A 17,513-nucleotide genomic window follows, 5' to 3' on the forward strand; every position below is an offset into this window, starting at 1 on the left:
CTGTGAATCCTACCACCTCCTGCTCCCAGAGCTTCCTAGGCTCCATATTATCACCAAGATGGAGCCCAGCTGTGCAGCAGGCATTCCGGGCCCGGCTGGGCTTGCCCTCTCCAGTCTAAAATCTAAGTCAGTCTTCACCCAGACACTATTCATGCAGTGCCCCCTGCCACCCCGTGGTGCTTCAGGAGCCCAGACCCCTGCTGACCAGCCATGCCCATCTGGCTGATGTGTCTCCTTCACCTCTTGGCTCAGGTACGTCCTGGGCAGCCTCCCTCGACCTAGCTAAAGGACCCCAGCTGCTCTGTGCCCCATGACCTCTATGCAGACTTTGTCCCACCTCCTGAGGTATCAGTTGGGTTCTGCTCCTTCAAGGCTCAGGGCCTCCCCGAGCGTCTCAGACTTCTATGTCTCAAACCACATGTGTGGCACCAGGCAGGTTGTGATGCCTAGTAGCTGACTGAAGTACCCTGGGAGCGATTTAGGACAAGAGCTCAAATGTGTCCTTGTTCCCCTCTAAGCAAGCACAGCACTCACCAAACATCACCTGAATCAGGCACTGAATACATGAAGGAAGGTGGGAGGAGGAAGGGGGAGGGGTGGGGGGGGCTGACAACCAAGGGGGTTATCCCTCATCCACCAAAACAATCCACAGCACAGCCAGGGCTCAGGACTGTCAATTGGCTGGTTAACAATGAGGCTCTGCATCATGGGAAACTGAATTCTCCCTGACTGTGCTCAGGAAACGATAAACTTCTGCCTGATTCCATCTATCCAAACTAGATGTTTTAAACTGAGGAATCACAGGGAGTGGGATGGCTGGGGACAACCTGGACACCTCACCTGGACCTGGGCTGTTAGGAGCCCGGCGGCTCTCCCCACCTCCTTGGGGGTCTCCTCCACACGCCAGCCAGGGTCCTGAGGATACAGAGCTGGGGGAGGAAAGCATAGTCATAGAGGCAGCTCTCTGCCAGAAGCGTGCCCTCCTGGGGGTGGGTGGGAGGGGTCAGAGAGAGTCAGCTCTGGCCCTCCCCCTTGGACAAGGGAAGAGACACACCTCCTCATTTTATAGATGAAAAAAATGGGGCTCAGAGAAGACAAGGAATGTGCCTAAACACATGAACCCCACACTGTCCCGCTTTGCTCTAAGGCACCATCTCTGAGAAGCAGTGTCTATTCATAGGCTTTCTGGGCCTGAGCCCTAAATTAGCACACATTTATTCTCATGCACCTTGTCCTAGAGATGTCACCATCCCCTTTTCCCCCACCTTATCCCTCAGAATGAGTCCTCCCTGTTCCAACTCTGTACAGACAGATCTGGACTAAAACCTCCTTCCCCTACCCTAAAGCCCCACCTGGCTCTCCATGTCTGATCCCTGGCCATGGCAGGTCACTGCTGGGAGAGGCCACAACATGGCCAATGGGGACACAGGTTCTTGACTCACCCCAGGAGGCCCATGGGTCAACAGCTGCCATCCCCCAGGACTGGTCTGTAAGGACACCTGTACCAAAAGATCAGGTTAGAACAAGAAATGGAAAGGCACTCTTTGACACCAATCCTAGTGACCAAAGGCCACAACATGACAACAGTAATGGGCACTCACTAATGCACCTAACAAAGTTCCAAACACAGAGCCCAAAGGCATGTGAAAAGATCCAACATAATAAGCTAGATTTATACCTGAAATGCATAGGTGGGTCAGTCACTGTCAGGAAATGTATAGATATGATATAGCCACAGAACAATTAAGAACAGAACCTGTGAAATGGCTGAAGAGGTATCTGATAAAATGTTTAACATTGCCTAATTTTTCAAAAATATAAGTAGTAGAAAGACACTTTTTTGATGACTTTAGTGAGAGATACTTGAAAACTCACTTAAAGGTAAAACATACAACTGATATTACACTACTATATAACATTGCTCTTAAATTACAGACTAGTGCTATGTACGTGAAAAACAATAATAAAATTAAAATTTAGGAGCGGTAAAGAAATTCTGATGGTCTAAGAAATCTCACAAATAACCAGAAAACTCTTAGAACTAATGAAATATCTCAGGAGATGACTATAAAATATATAAAAATTACAGTGTCTTTTACATCAAGTTTCCCCTTTCACCAATAACGAAGTTTTTTTTGTTGATTTTTAAATCTCACTCATTCTAATTCTGTACCAAAACAGATCCCCTCCAATCCCAGAAGCCCTCAGGCCCTCCCCAGCTCTAAATCCTGACTACAGTAAGTCACTGCTGGGAAGGCCTAGAAGGAACAGGATTTGGACTCACCCCAGGAGGCCCACGGGTTGATGGCAGCCATACCACAGGATTAATTAACCAGGAGCCTGTCAGGAACACTGGATTCTAGTGACATAAAGAAAGCAACTGCAATACCAACCTAGAGACAAAAGTGAAAAAGACAAAAGTGGTCCCTTCTCACAGAAGATCCAGTGGGAACAAAGAAGAGAACCCACCCACAGAAGCAACAAAGGACTGCTAGGCAGCATCATAAGAAAATAACGTTGACATGTCAAAAACATAACAGAATTCCTGCAGAGAAATGAAAGGTGATTTGAATCAGCTGAAAAAGAGCACCATCCAAGATGAGACAGTGGAAATTTGTCTAAGGTTCCCAGGAGACAGCCAGTCACAATGTCCAGGTAACTTTTCAGTGATTTGCCAAGAATTATTGTAAAATCTACCAGCAACCCTCATGCATAAGTGGTTACCTAGAGCTGGGGGAAGGGAGGAATGGGGAGTGACCACTTAATAGTTACTGGGGTTTCTTTTGGGGGATGATGAAAATGTAATTAGATAGTGGTGATTGATACTCGCACAAGTTCCTGAATGTACAACAAAACCACTGAATTATACACTACAATGGTTAATTTCATGTTATGGAAATATCTTTAAAAAAAAAAAATCCACCTGCAACACCTACCAGGCCTAAGCCTGTTTGTCTCCTGGTCTGAAGCCTAAACCTCCAACTCCCTAGGTTCCGGGTCTTTGTGCAAGTCCCTCTCTGAGGGTACCAGCGCCAACTGGCAGAGCTCTGTGGATTCCTGGGAGTGTGGCCAAAGCAATGGGACGCCGCCGGGCCCCAGGAGCACCGGGATCAGCGCCAACACTCAAAACAGGCAAACCGTATTGTGCACCGCTGCTTGCAACTCGACAAAATCCCGCGGTCACTGCATGTTTAAAAGAACCCAGGGCTGTCCCCAGTCCACGTCTGACGTCCTTTAGCGCAGCACCAACGAGAAACGCCCGCTGGGGAATGAAATGTGGCTATTTCCCATGAACGGTTTCACAAGCGTCCTCGCCGCCTGCTTCCTGGCCTCTTGCCCCCGATTTCAACCCCAACGCGGATGCGATACTCAGGTGCGCGCACCAGCGAGAGGCGCCCTTACCTCGTTCGCAGCTGCCGGCCACCCCCTCCGGCCGCTCCCCGACGCTCTCTGCAGGCCACTTCTCTGTTCGGGGGCGCTTCGCCAGCACGTTCAGCTTTTGTTTTACTCCGAGGTTCGGCGCGAGGCCTGGGGAACAAAGGCGCGCTGGGCCGGCGGCCGCGACTGGGGGCCAGGGGGCTCGCCCAGCCCGGCCACGCGCGGCCGCGAGCCTGGAGGCGGAGGGTCGGCAGGCCGAGGAGATAGAAGCGAAGCCGACGCTAAAGGGCAGGTGTAGGACCTGCCGAGGTGCCGCGCCCGCCGCAGTGGCAGGTGCCGCCTCTCCCCGCCCGTTCTCCGGAAGCTCGGAGCTCCCAACACCCCAACGACCGCCTCACCTCATCCGCGGACAATGGCGGCAGCTCCCCGGCGTCGACCCGGACGCGTCGCACGGCCTGCCGGGAGTTGTAGTTCCAGGAGGCACACTTCCGGTTTGGTGGGAAGCGCCGCCACCGCTGGTTAGGGGTGATGCTACCCCTGGACTCCGTGGCGTCGTGGACTTAACCGAGCTGCCAGTGAGTGTCCTAGGCTCCTGTGAGGAGGCTGTACTGTCCCAGCCCCAGACCGCCCTACTCGGCCAAGGTTGCCCAATTTGGGGGGCTCGGGTAAGTCCGGTGGTGAGTCTCAACTTGCTGGTCTGTAAAATGGCAGCTCAGTGAGCAATAGGAACTTAATGAAGTCTGAGCGTTTTCAAGGGATTCTTTCCTTTAATATTTACAAGTTTGGCCGAAATAGGAGTTCTAGGGAAAGTGACCCGGGTAATCTGACCATAAATTCCTAACCGGGCAGGTCAGGGTTAGTAGTCACGCCCCAGGCATAGTTTCTTCCGTAAATGGCTTATCTTTGCTTTAAGCATCCCTGTCCGTGGTTTCTGTGCATTTGGTTAACACACCTTTGAAACAAGCCTAACCACCCTCAAGAGAGCACAGAATCGCTTTACCTATCTTGTAATCTGATCCCTGCCTTGCTTTCTCCCACCTCCATGTAATCTTCCTTAATTCCAAATGAGTGAAAGAAACTGCAAAATTGTCCTTCTCTGGACCATTTGAGATCTTGTTTCCCTGCAATTGTCAGTTTTCGCTCATAAAAATTCTTTACTGGTTTGGACGTTCTATATCGACACAAGACTCTGAGGAAGTGGCTCTTATGATACCTTTCTTCAGATGAGGAACGTATTTTGAACTTTCCCTCGGATATTAAACCCCTACTGCTGAGAATATCAGGGATTGTTCCCAAAATGGTCACCAGATGGCAAAACTTTCTGGGAACATAAATTATCATCTACCTGTTTTGCGATTTTTTTTCCCCCTTGTGACATCATTTACTGAGTGTCACTGAGGAACAGAGCAGGGAACAAGGCAAACGAAACTTCTGTCAGCTGCTAATCAAGGCCACTATTCAAGAGCATGAACAGGAAGGAAGAAAGCCTACTCACCTGGCAGGGGTCCTCCAGCCCCAGTTGACCCTGGAATCCCGTTATGGAGCCCACGGACACCTCCTGTGTTGGGAATGACCCTCTCTTAAGAGACTGCCTGGGCCCCAGGACTTTATTCGTTGCTCCTTATTCGCCTTGCCTGTTCCTTTGTCCACCTTCTTTTCAACAGCACCGTAGTTAGAGAAGCAGTAGGGGCTGCAGTGCAGAGAGCCTCAGGGGCATTGTGGTGGCTCTGGCTTTGAGTGAAATGAGGCTCATGGCTCTGAGCAGAGCAGTGACAGGTTCTTGCCTCATCAAAGGATCACTCTGACTTCTGTGTGGAGAATAGATGAGGGTGAGGGAAGGACCACAGTGACCCAAGAAACCAATGTAGTGATCAAGGTAGAGAGATGATGGCAGCTTGGATCAGAGTGGTGGTGACCAGTCGTCAGACTGGGGACACGTTAGTATTTTGAAGGTAGAGCCAACAGGCAGTAGGTTCAAGGGTGTTCATCATAGGCTGCAGTTCAGCTTATAGCACCCAGAACAATGCAGGGCATAGAAGAGGCCTGTCTACTCAGAGCTATTCACCAAGGGCGGGTGGGAAATGGATTACAGGTATGTGAAGATTCTGCTTCCCTCTGACCCAAGCGCTCTCCCCTAATAGTGACCCCAGTGTGCCGGAGAGTACCCTGTTCTCTATGCTATGAGGTGGCAAGGGCTGGGCTGCACAGCCATCTTGGATGCCCCTATTAGGGGAGTCTGATCTGTGTGTGAGCTGCCACTGAGGTTTCTGAGTGGGAAGAGACCAGAGCAGGAGAAAATAGGTTCCGTCCAGACATAACCTTTGTCTGAGGAATGCGCAGAGTGGTCACCCTGTGCCACATGTGGGCTCCAGTTGGTTCCATTTGCTCATAGCCAGATGATAATGAAACGTTAAGGGGGATGGGGTCCAGGGCACATTACTTGGAACAAGTAAGGCATTTTATGAACTAGGTTGTAGTCACCAATAGTAAAATAACTAACACAGGTAAGCTAGACTCGAAGTTACCTTGTACCCTCAAATCCTAGGTTTAACTCAGCCTCACCAGCTAAATGCCCAGGAGTCACTGAGTTTAACACTATGGGCATTTAGCTGGTAAGGCTGAGTTACTGAGTACCCCGCGTGGAAGTCAACATGCATCACTGTCAGTGACCTTGTGGAAGCTCCCCTTCCACAACTCTTCCAGGTGCCTTTGTCACCAGCTCAGCATTCAGCCTGTAGTTTCTCACACCCGTGGAATTTAATGTGAGAGGTCTGATCATTTTTCTTTTAAGAAAAATAAGTAAAACCTAATAAAGTTGTAAGGAAATCAGTGAACACATGCATTCCAAAGCCAGAAAAAAATAGAACATTGCCCACATGGTTGAAAACCCTGTTCTCCTCTCCAATAGAAACCCCCTTCCTCCAGAGGCAGCCACTGTCCTGAATGAGATGTGGGTCACTCCTCATGTTTCCTGAAACTTTACCTGTGTGTATTCAAGAACAATACAGAGCAGTATTTACTTTGCATGTTTTACATTCATATAAATGCTATCGATACCAAATTTTATCTGCAACTTTCCTTTTTTTCCTCCATGTATTTATCATTGCAAGATTTGCCTTTCTGATATGACGATCTAGTTCATTAATTTTCACTGCTGTATAGTTTTTCTTTCTTTTTAATTCAAATGATACAAATTCATTGTAAAGAATGAAAATCACTCAGGAAAAGGTAAAGAACAAATATTGCTTAAAATCTTGCCCCCTATAACAACAATTAGCATTTGGGTGACATTCTTCCGGAGCTCCCCTGGGAGACAATTTCATAGAACTGGGATCACCCGTGTTGTTATGAACCTAATTTTGTTTCCCAACAATATGCCATTTAATTTCTCACCATAATTAAACATTCTGTTGGTGGATGTTCTGTTACAAAGCATGCTGTAACAGAAGTCCTATCACCACACGCTTTCATACTGGGCTGGGCAGTGATTTCCATGAGGGAATCGCAAAGGTAAAATTGCTGAATAAGCATACTTTACATCTGGACTTCCAACCCGACCACCCTACAGAGGGTGCACCCATATAACCATCCATAGGTGCTGAGTAATAGCGTCCATTTCCTCACTATTTTTGCCTACATCCAACATAGTCTTTTAAAATCTTTGCCAATCTTTACCTGCCAATTAGCCTCTTTGGACTTCATTTTCTGCATCTATAAATGGAAATAACAGAACTTCCCTCACTAGGATTTCTGTATTAAATGAGGTTATGTAGATTGAGTGCTTGAGATACTGCCTGCCTCATAACAGATGCTTGGGTATATACTTTTATCATTTTTATTTCTATCTCTTTGATTATTGATGACTTCATGCTTTTTCATGTATTTACTGTCCATTTGTACTCCTTTTGTGAATTGCCTGCCCATAAATAAGGACTAGTGAGTAATCTTGCCTTGATCCTCCCTGAATGGAATGGAGATACTTCTAGATCGATGATCGGCAAAACTTTTCTGGTAAATATTTTGGCTTTTCAGGACATGCAATCTCTTTAACAACTACTCAACTCTACCTTATTAAGCAGCTATAGACAATGCAGAAATGAGTGGTTGTGTGCTATGTCAACATAAAACTTTATTTACAGAAACACATGGGCTAGATTTGGCCTGTGGGCCCTAGTTTGCCAACATCAGTTCTAGTGTCACCATTAAGCCTGATATCCTCATTACTATAAAAATACTTTTTTTCCTACTACCAGGTTTATTTTCCTGAAATGATCAATATTAAATTTTATCAGCTTCTTTCTCATTAATATTGAGATGACTGTTTTTTCTCCACCACTGGTAAAACAGCATGGGCTCAGAATTTTATTGTGGAATAATTTTCTGAGAACTTTTTCAATTTAATGCAAAATGTTTAGTCTATTTAGGGTTTCTGTGTTTTCTTCAGTCCATTAATGTTTACCATGATGATATTTTCTTAGAAAACTGTCCTTTTCATCTATGTTTTCAAGTGCACACAAAAATGTGCAAACCTTGCATATTATTTTCCCTATGTCTATTTCCCTTTTCTTTCCCAGTGTTGCAAATCTGTATGTCATTTTTCTAGATTATGTTAGTTTGGAATTTATATGTGGAGTGTGTTTTTCTCAGAGTCACCTTTTACCATGTATTCTCTGCTTTTATCTTTATTACATCATTCTTTCTGCTTTGATTGGAAATAATTTCTTTTTCTAAGTTCTTATGTTGGACATCAAATTTATTTCCATTTCTTCTTGTTTTTGCTACCTTAGTGCACCCATTTCTAATATTCAGACTGACATTTGATGTAATTCTCCTCGTTTCGTTGTAAACTTATAGCAATTTTGAGAAAAATGTAAAAGTCACACAATATTCCAAAAACTCTTAATTAGCTACATTCATTTCTGCATTTCCTTTTAAGCCCTTGTTAAAATGCACACATAGGGTATTACAGCCCCAACAATTCTGCACCTTCACTATACATCATAAGAGTTTTCCATGTTTTTACAGTGTTCATAATTAGTTTGTAGTGATAAAAGTGAACTGGCATTTTAAGAAAACTGACCCAAGAGCTGGGAGGTCTATGGACAGAGCTGGGCTTCCTGTTACTCTCTAGTCCTCACTTCCTACTAAAACTTTATGGTTCCAACTTCCTGGGGGAGGGATATATATATAGGAGCCATCTTGGGAGGGGAAAAACTTTGAACGTGGGCGGCCGCCTAGAAGTGCAATTTCTTACACTGCTGCAGTGGTTTTGCTTTTCCTTTTCCTGAATAAACCCTCTTTTTGGTGGACTACCCGGAAAATTATTTTGTCCAATCGACATTTTGGGGACTTGTCAGGATCCAGAGAAGTGCAAACTCTGGTGGCTTCTGAACAGTGAGCAAACCTGCTTTGACACCTAAATGAGCCATTTCTGCTTGATGCTTTGCTCCTCGGCTCAGGTGAGTTCTCTCCTGGATCTGAACCTTTGCATCTGATGCTCTCCAGCCTTTATTTGTGAATTGCTTAAAAAATTTTTTTGTTGTTGTTTTGTGTATGTGTGTGTGTGTGTGAATGCATTAAAGGCCTATTTGTCTATGTTGTCTGAGTACTCATTGTGGTACATCACCTTGAAGTCTTCGGAAAGCGAGCTGTTCCTTTGAGACAAAAACTGGCCTTTGCCTAAAGTCCCTTTGGGGACAGAGGTTATTTCTGCTGAAATTGGTCAGTTTTGGCTGTTATTAGAATGTGCCATCTCATTGAGAAAGTGAGAAGAGTGCCATCCAGCTCAACCTATAACTTAACTCTCTGAGAGTTGGTTATTTCTATGGAACTGGTGTTTAGCCTTTGGCCTGGTTCAGTAATCAGACTGTTCTGGAGTGAGACAAACTAAATACCCATGGGCTGCTTGAGTTGTAAACTGACTTGGGCCCAGTCACAGCTCAGCCTATAACTTAACTCTCTGAGAGTTGGTTATTTCCCTGGAACTGGCTTTTAATCTTCGGCCTGGTTGTCAGTAATCAGAGTGAGGTGAGCTGAAGACCTGCAGGTTGCTCGAGTTGTGAACTGTTTCAGGCCCAGTGTTAAAAATGGGATCTCTGAAGAAAGAAAAAAAAGGGATCGCTGCTGTCTAAGTCTTCTAAAACTGTCCCTCCTCCACTAGGCACACCAGCCAAGTATATGCTTAAAATCTGCAGGGAATTTTCGTGAACGTATTTAACTGAATAGACAGATCTGACTAAGAGTAATTTAGAAAATCAGTGGTCACTTTGGGGAACTTTTGAGATTCCCAAAGTTGATTTCTTAAAACTAAATTGGATAATAATAGTGCTGTAATTAAGAGAGAGAGATGGAATGCCTCTTTTGAGTGGTATATTGAGGCTTCCAAACAAGGCTATGAATCTAAAGTTACCCAATTACAAAATAAAGTCTCAAAGTTAACAAGGGCTGCTAAAGATTCAAAGACACAAAATTGCACCTGAAACCTCATGCTTTTCCTCTATAGCACTGCCTTGCCCTTCCCCCATTGTTCCTTTGTCTCAAGCTCCACCTCCAATGCCATTTTGCTCTCACGTCTGCCTCCTTTACTTTCAGCTCAGCCCTTAGCAGCACCTTCTCTTGAATCTTCTTTTTCTCCTTCCTCAGAACTTCTCAGTACTTTCCCATTTAAGATTAAACCCTCTGGAGATCCTAATAAACCCCCCATCTCCTACATCCCCTGGACTAAAGATGGGTTATGAGCCATTGTAAAGGAATTTCCTAAGGTAACTGAGGACTCTAATAAAGTTTACTAAAAACTTTGATATTAATATTTCTATTCAGGCCTATCAGCCTGGGTTTTCTGATTTGTACCAGCTAATCAATATGTTAGTTGGTGAAGGCCAAGCTAGACATTGGAGGAGGATTGCCAGATGGGAGCATCCTAATAGAGATTTAGAAAAGCAAACCTCCAATTATTGGGAGGAAGCCAGGGAACTTGCTCGAAAACTACATCAAGCAATTCCTAAGGCCTTCCCAAGGTCTATTGATTGGAGCAAAATTCACACGTGCTCACAAAGAACTGAAGAATTGTTCATGACTATTATAATAGACTTCAAGTAGTTTTTAAGGAAAACTCTGGTCTTCCTTCAGATGTTGACACCACACGTATAACTTTTAATTCTTTGAACAAGACAAAAAACTGAAAGAACAAAAACTCACAGACATAGACAATAGGGGTTACCAGAGAGTAAGGGCAGAGGGGGGAGCGGGGCTCTAGAAGAGGGTAAATGGGGTCTAATATATGGTGATGGAAAGAGACCTGACTCTGGGTGGTGAACACACAGTGTGAGATATAGATAATGTATTACATAATTGTACACCGGAAATCTATGTAACTTTATTAACAGTTGTCACCCCAATAAACTTTAAAGAAATAAAAAAAAAACTTTTAATTCTTTGTTTGTCAATGGGCTAAATAAAAACTTTCCCTCCTGGTTAGGAGATCCAGGATGGGATGGGGAACTATGCCTACCCTAGACTTGGTAAATATGGCCAATGAGCTTGCCAGTACCCTAGATGAGCCACCTAGAAGTAAGATTGCCAAGACTTCTGACTTTCAGCAGTGGCAAATGAGAAGCCCTATGGGAAACCAAAAAACTCCAACATTTTGCCATCACTGCAAGGAGCGAGGACCCTAGAAAAGGGACTGCCGTAAGTTTAAGCGTACAAGACGCTCTCTGCCTTCTAATCAATCTTTTTCAGGTCTCCTAATTCCCAGTGACAGGGCTCTGAGGAACTCCAGGGGCTTTTTCTAATCCTTCCCCTTAATCATTTTGGAGAAACTTCTCTTCAAATCGGGGAGGAAACTATTCCTGTTCTTATTGACACTGGTGCTACACTCTCGGTGCTCAACCCCACTGTTATAAACTGGCCCCTGCCTCAGAGTAATTAGACATTTCAAATAGTGGGGATTTCAAATAAACCTCAACAGGTTTACATATCTGAACCTATTCCCTTTCATCTAGGTCCCTTAAGAAATAAACTGTTTTTTCCTTAGTTCTTCTGCCCCTACCCATTTATTATGCAGAGACTTCTTAGAGAAGTATTATGCTGGAATATCCTTTTCTTGAAAGGAAGAAATGTTAGAGTTTGATGGTAACTGTCAGAATCACAATTAGGTGAATTACATGACTTTTCAGCATCTTTTATTTGTGCTGTCTCTGATGGTACAGTAACTGAATCTGAAAACACTGATCAATGATCCCTATTGGACCAACTACCATCTTTGTGGGCAAAATCTTCAGCTGATATTGGCAGAATTCACAGTGAACCTCCCATCAATGTTCAAATTGATCCTTCAAAGCCTCTGCCCAGAATTAATATCCTATAAGTAAGGAGGCCCTTCAAGGTATAAAGCCCATAATAAGATTATATAACTCAGGGTATTATTATTTCTTGACTAGTCCTTGTAACATTCCTAGTCTATCTGTGAGAAAGCCAAAGGGGCGTGGGTGGAGGTTTGTCCAGGACCTCTGAGCAATATACCACTTTGTTCTCCCTCAACACCCTGTCGTTCCTGACACTCATGCTGCTGGCATCCATTCCAACTGGAAGTAAATTCTTTACAGTAATTGATTTATGCAGCACATTCTTTAGCATCCCAGTTGATGAAGCTAGCCAATACCTTTTTGTTTTCACCTGGGAAGGAAAGCAATTTACCTGGACAGTAATGCCTCAGGGTTTTACTGACAGCCCTTCTTATTTCTCACAGATTCTGAAGACTGATTTGGATGATGTAGTTTTCCCTAAAGGTTCCATTTTGTTACAATATGTGGATAATTTACTTCTTTGCTCTCCTTCTCAGGTTTCCTCACAGGATGATAGCATCCATCCGTTGATACTTTGGGCCTTAAAGAAAAATTACAATTTGCTCAAACTCAGGTTAGATATTTGGGACATCTGATACTGGATGAAGGTCTACTCCTGGATCCAGACAGTCTCCATGGTGTCCTAAATTTCCCAAAGCCCAAAACTAAGTGCCAATTGCTAGGTTTTCTTGGCCTAGTCGGATATTGCTGGAATTGGATTCCAAATCTTTCTCTTATGGCAAAACCTCTATATGTCCTATTAAGGAATGACACTCCTGACCCTATTTCATGGGAAGAACAGGATGACATGGCCTTTAAGGCCTTGAAGGAGAGTTTAATGAACCCACCTGCTCTTGGGCATCCTAACCACCAGATTCCCTTCTTGAATTTTGTGCTTGAAAAGGAAGGAAATGTCCTTGGGGTACTCACTCAGAAGCATGGATATCAATATAGACCCCTAGGATACTACAGTCAGCAATTGGACCCTGTGGTTCGGGGATCCCTCCTTGCCTCAGAGCCATTGCTGCTCCTGTCCTGGTTAAAGCTACAGAGAAGCTTGTTGTGGGATTCCCTCTAACTATCTTTGTGCCTCATGCAGTAGAAGCTCTCCTGAATTCTCATCACACCCAGCATCTTTCAATCAGTCACCTTACTTCCTATGAAATCCTTTTGTTAACCACTTCCCATATAACCCTTTCACGCTGCAATAACCTTAATCTACTTTTCTTCCTTCCGAGACTGAGGAAGCCACTCATAACTGACACTGACAGATTACCTCCTGACTCCTTGTGATGATTTGTAGAAGATTCCTCTGAGTAAAGCTGATTTCTCACGGTTCACTGATGGTTCACACTTAAAAAATGACAATGGTGAGTACTGTGCTGGTTATGCTGTTGTAACTCCTTCAGAAGTCATCAAGGCACCGTTGCCCCTGGCCACTTCAGCACACCAGGCTGAATTATATGCCCTCACTCAAGCTTGCATTTTAGCAACGGGTAACGCTGTCAACATTTATACTGACAGCAGATATGCCTTTGGGGTGGCTCATGACTTTGGAATGCTATGGCAACATGGTTTCCTTACCTCCTATGGAGATAAAATTTTAAATGGTCCATATACACAAGAATTATTGGATGCTATACTTTTACCTGATGCCTTAGCCATTATTAAGATTCCAGAACATTCTAAATTTGATTCCCTAGAAGCTAAAGGAAATCACCTGGCTGACACTTCTGCTAAGAGTGCTGCCCTTAAGGGCAATAGTGGCAGTCAAACCTCTGTCATGGTTCAAAGAGAAGCTTTTCCGGTTGATAAGTTAGAAAAACTGGCCAGAGAAACCCAACAATCAGCTTCTGAAAAAGAAAAACAAGAGTGGAGATCCAATAATTGTTGGTTTAATAAAGAGAAGAAACTCTGGTTCGGACCAAATAACAACCCAGTCCTACCAGAAACTCTAAAATTCCCACTCTTAACCACTGTACAAACATTGAACCATTGGTCAACGGACAAAATGGTAGCTTTCATGTACTAATATTGGTTGGGAGATATTAATAAGGCTACAAAAAGAGCTTACCTTAGGTGTCCCACCTGTCAGAAGTACAACTCAGGGAAGCCAATTTGCAGTGCCCCTGGACATGTGAAGTTGCCACAGACCATTTGAGGTCTGGCAAATAGACTTCATACAGCTTCCCTCATCTCATGGATACAAGTATGTTTTAGTCATGATATGTATGCTTTCTCACTGGACTGAAGCTTTCCCTTGCAGACAAGCTAACACATCTGCAATGGCTAAAATACTGTTATAAAAGATTATTCCTACTTGGGGAACTCCTCTTGAACTCCACAGTGATTGAGGAACCCATTTCACTGGTCAGGTGCTAAAGCAAGTCTGTGCTGTTTGGCCAGCTCTTCAATATTTTCACAATGCTTATCATCCTCAGTCTTCAGGATTGGTTGAACGCACTAATGGCATTATTAAGACTCAATTGGCAAAATTTACAGAAACTCTTCAAATGCCTTGGCCAAAAGCATAGCCAGTAGTCCTTTTAAACCTTAGATCTACCCCTTTTGGGACTCATAAGCTCTCACCCTTTGACATAATTACAGGACATCCTATGCATTTGGCCCCTGCCTCTCTTGATCCACAGTTGGTGAAAGGAAGACATACTTCAATATTGTAAAGGCTTAATTGTTTCTATCGACAATAATCATTCTTTAGTAAAACAATCATTTCACCATCCACTCCAGGGAAGTGAAAAACTCAAAATTCATACTCTACAACCTGGAGATTTACTGGAAGAGACAACTCAAAACGGATTCCCTCCAGCCACGTTGGAAGGGCCCTTACCAGGTACTGTTGACTAACCCCTGTGCTGCTAAACTGCAGGGAGTAGACTCTTGGATACACGTCACACCTAAAGAGGGCACCAAACCCTGACTGGAACTGCGCACAGTCTGGTGACCTGAAACCAAAACTGTCAAAATTTAAAGCAGATTACTTCAAAGGAGATGAGTTACCAAATATTTTCTGGTTGTTGAATCTATTATCAAGAATTTTGATCTATTTAAGCTCTGCTCCTGATGCCCATCAACCCTGGACACCAGCTGTTCCCAATCCATGCACTCTTCCTTGATATAAGAGATGACACCCGGAGGAAGTCCTTTCTGACATCGAGGGCCAAAAGGCTAAGGACTGAAAAACCTGAGACCTGAAGACCTGACTGATCAACAATGCTTTTGGAGAAATGATCTTGATCAAAAGGGGGAATGATAAAAATGAACTGGCATTTTAAGAAAACTGACCAAAGAGCTGGGAGGTCTATGGACAGAGCTGGGCTTCCTGTTACTCTCTAGTCCTCACTTCCTTCTAAAACTTTATGGTTCCAACTTCCTGGGGAAGGGATATATATTTTGGAAAGGTAAAAACGTTGCACATGGGCGGCTGGCCGGAGGTGTAGGGTCTCACACTGCTGTCGTGGTTTTGCTTTTTCCTTTCTCCAAAAAACCCTCTTTTTGGTGGACTACCTGGAAAAATTATTTTGTCCAGTCGACAGTAGTTACTTCCTGAAACAAATCAGAAGCAGCCTAACTTTCTAGCATTGGGGAACAATGAAGTGATGGCACTCTGCCTCTGGAATACTATATTCAGTCATTTAATCAAATATCTTCTATCTATTTTGACTTCTCAGCAACAGCCTTTCCCACAATGGTTGATCATATTAACTAGTATTATTGAAGGGAGTTTTGTTCTTATAATTTCTCATTGGCAAATTCCCTAGGTAACAAATGGCATCCAGGCTTAGCCCTTCTCTAGGAATGGGTCAAAATGACAAAATCTAAATGTACCTGTATAGCGTTTATGTATTAAAATGAAATATGTAGTTTTTTCCCTCTGGTATGACTTCTTTGGTGCCCAATAAAGTTAGAACCTTGACTGAAAATTCCCCCACGCTGATAACATTTATATGGTTTCTCTACAGTGTGGGTTCTCTTATGTTGACTGAAGGACAAATGATAACTGAAAGTTTTCTCACATTCATTATATTTATATGGTTTCTCACCAGTATGGATTCTCTTGTGAACTGTAAGGTGAGAGCTGTGGCTGAAGGCTTTTCCGCATTCATTACATTTGTACGGTTTCTCTCCAGAATGCGTCTTTTTGTGTTGTATATATAACGAGCGGTCACAAAAGGCTTTGCCACATTTGTAAGGTTTTTTTCCACTACATATATGTTCACTTGTGCACATTAAGATTAGACCTTCCACTGAAAGATTTTCCACATTTATCACACTTAGAGGGTTTCTCTCCAGTATGAGTTCTCTGATGTACATTAAGGTGAGAGTTTTGGCTAAATGATTTGCCACATCCATTACATTCACAAGGCTCCTCTCCAGTGTGAATTCTCTGGTGCAAAATGAGGTGAAGTCTCTGCCAGAAAGACTTCCCACATTCATTACATTCATTGGCTTTCTCTCTACTGTGATTTCTCAGATGGTGAGAAAGAGGTGAACACAGCTTCTTAAAGGCTTTCCCACACTCATTACATTCATAGGCTTTCTCCCCACTATGAGTTCTCATGACCTGAGAGAGGTGTGAGCTGTGGGTAAAAAAATCCCCACTTTCTTTACATCCATAAAATTTCTCTCCTGTATTAATTATCTCATGGTATATGCTTCGCTTGGTATATTTATTGCGCTCATTCAATTTATATAGTTTTTCTAAGTCTTGGTCACATGGATTGCCTTTACAAGGTTTCTTTCCTACCAAGATTTTCTGGTGATTTTTTTAAAACAAAATTATGCTGTAATCTTTGAACTTCTGACTCAATTTGATGGAAATGTTTTTTGGTAAGAAATCTCTGTGAAGAAACAAAGTCTAAATTGAAGCTGCATTTTCCTACAATGTCAGCATTTTCCCAATCCCTGTCATGGGTCACTACTTGCCCTTGTTTATATTCCACTGGCCCAACACATCCATTGTGCTTCTTCTGCTTTTCTGATTCACTCTCAGATTCCCAATCATCTGCTACAGAATTCTAGGAATCACCCATTGTGGATCTTGCCAGGTTGCTGGGTAATTCGACACCAGAAATAGCCTCTGTGAATGCTGACTGTTGGCTTTTAGGTCTGTTCTTCCATTCTTGAACAGTTTGGGTGCATGGAAAAAAACTCCTAGAGAATGATGAGATAAAAGCAACAAGATGTGCATGACACAAGTACACAAGTAGATGTTTTTAAATATCAACTAAGGGAAGAGATGGAACTTTGAGAAGAGAAGCCACAAAATGTACACACAGAACAAAAGGAATCTATAAAAAGAGTTATCAACAAAGAGTGATCAACAAAACAGACAAAGGGGACACATTAGGGAAAATACCATGGAATAAGCAGACATTCCCAAAGATAAAATACTCAGGCCACCTTTCTTTAATATTTAGATATCACCGAATTTGGATCCATCTCCCTATTTAACATCCATACCTCCTGTAATTGACACCATGTCAATCTTTGTAACAAACAAGTTTCACAATGCCAAGAGAATACCTCTTTACATCCAGCCTTCCCAAGTACCCAGAATCAGGGTCAAACCACTACCGCTATCCTTGTCCCATTTTCTTCTGGGTTTTTTCAGTTCTCACTGTATACGACCATTTCCTCTGTTAATACATAGTTCCTGTCTGCTCAAGGACCTTCCTTTTATTCCCAAGGTCTTTGGTATCAGCAATTTGCCCCCTTCTTCTCATTTACATCACAATTTCCAGGTCACCTGCTCTGAGAGACCATCCCAGA

General features: G+C 43.5%; 1 protein-coding gene and 1 long non-coding RNA gene across 22 annotated transcripts in view; one reads left to right on the forward strand and one right to left on the reverse strand.

The window, feature by feature from the left end:
- ZNF606 (zinc finger protein 606) overlaps positions 1-3,910 on the reverse strand; it is a 19,064-nt gene extending 15,154 nt beyond the window's left edge. For 17 of the 20 annotated variants that reach the window (XM_019711553.2, XM_074315457.1, XM_074315458.1 and 14 more), the window contains exons 1-4: positions 3,403-3,528; positions 2,285-2,393; positions 1,353-1,499; positions 841-929 (exon numbers count right to left, since the gene is read on the reverse strand). In XM_019711553.2, the coding sequence (XP_019567112.2) occupies positions 841-929; positions 1,353-1,499; positions 2,285-2,315 (267 nt within the window). In that variant the 5' untranslated portion in view covers positions 2,316-2,393; positions 3,403-3,528. Of the gene's footprint in view, positions 1-840; positions 930-1,352; positions 1,500-2,284; positions 2,394-3,402; positions 3,529-3,776 lie in introns of those variants that run through there. The other 3 variants (XM_019711554.2, XM_074315467.1, XR_012490393.1) reach the window with 2 other exon arrangements.
- LOC109434555 (uncharacterized) lies at positions 3,904-16,597 on the forward strand. 2 transcript variants are annotated; one of them, XR_002135831.2, is made up of 3 exons: positions 3,904-4,043; positions 12,962-13,093; positions 14,331-16,597. It is a non-coding gene; the product is annotated as an uncharacterized LOC109434555 (long non-coding RNA). The 2 variants fall into 2 exon arrangements; XR_002135830.2 differs by having other exon boundaries at positions 14,472-16,597.
- Positions 16,598-17,513: the final 916 nt, after the last annotated feature.

This window comes from Rhinolophus sinicus, linkage group LG11 (genome assembly GCF_036562045.2).
Source record: "Rhinolophus sinicus isolate RSC01 linkage group LG11, ASM3656204v1, whole genome shotgun sequence".
Classification (NCBI taxonomy): Eukaryota; Metazoa; Chordata; class Mammalia; order Chiroptera; family Rhinolophidae; genus Rhinolophus; species Rhinolophus sinicus.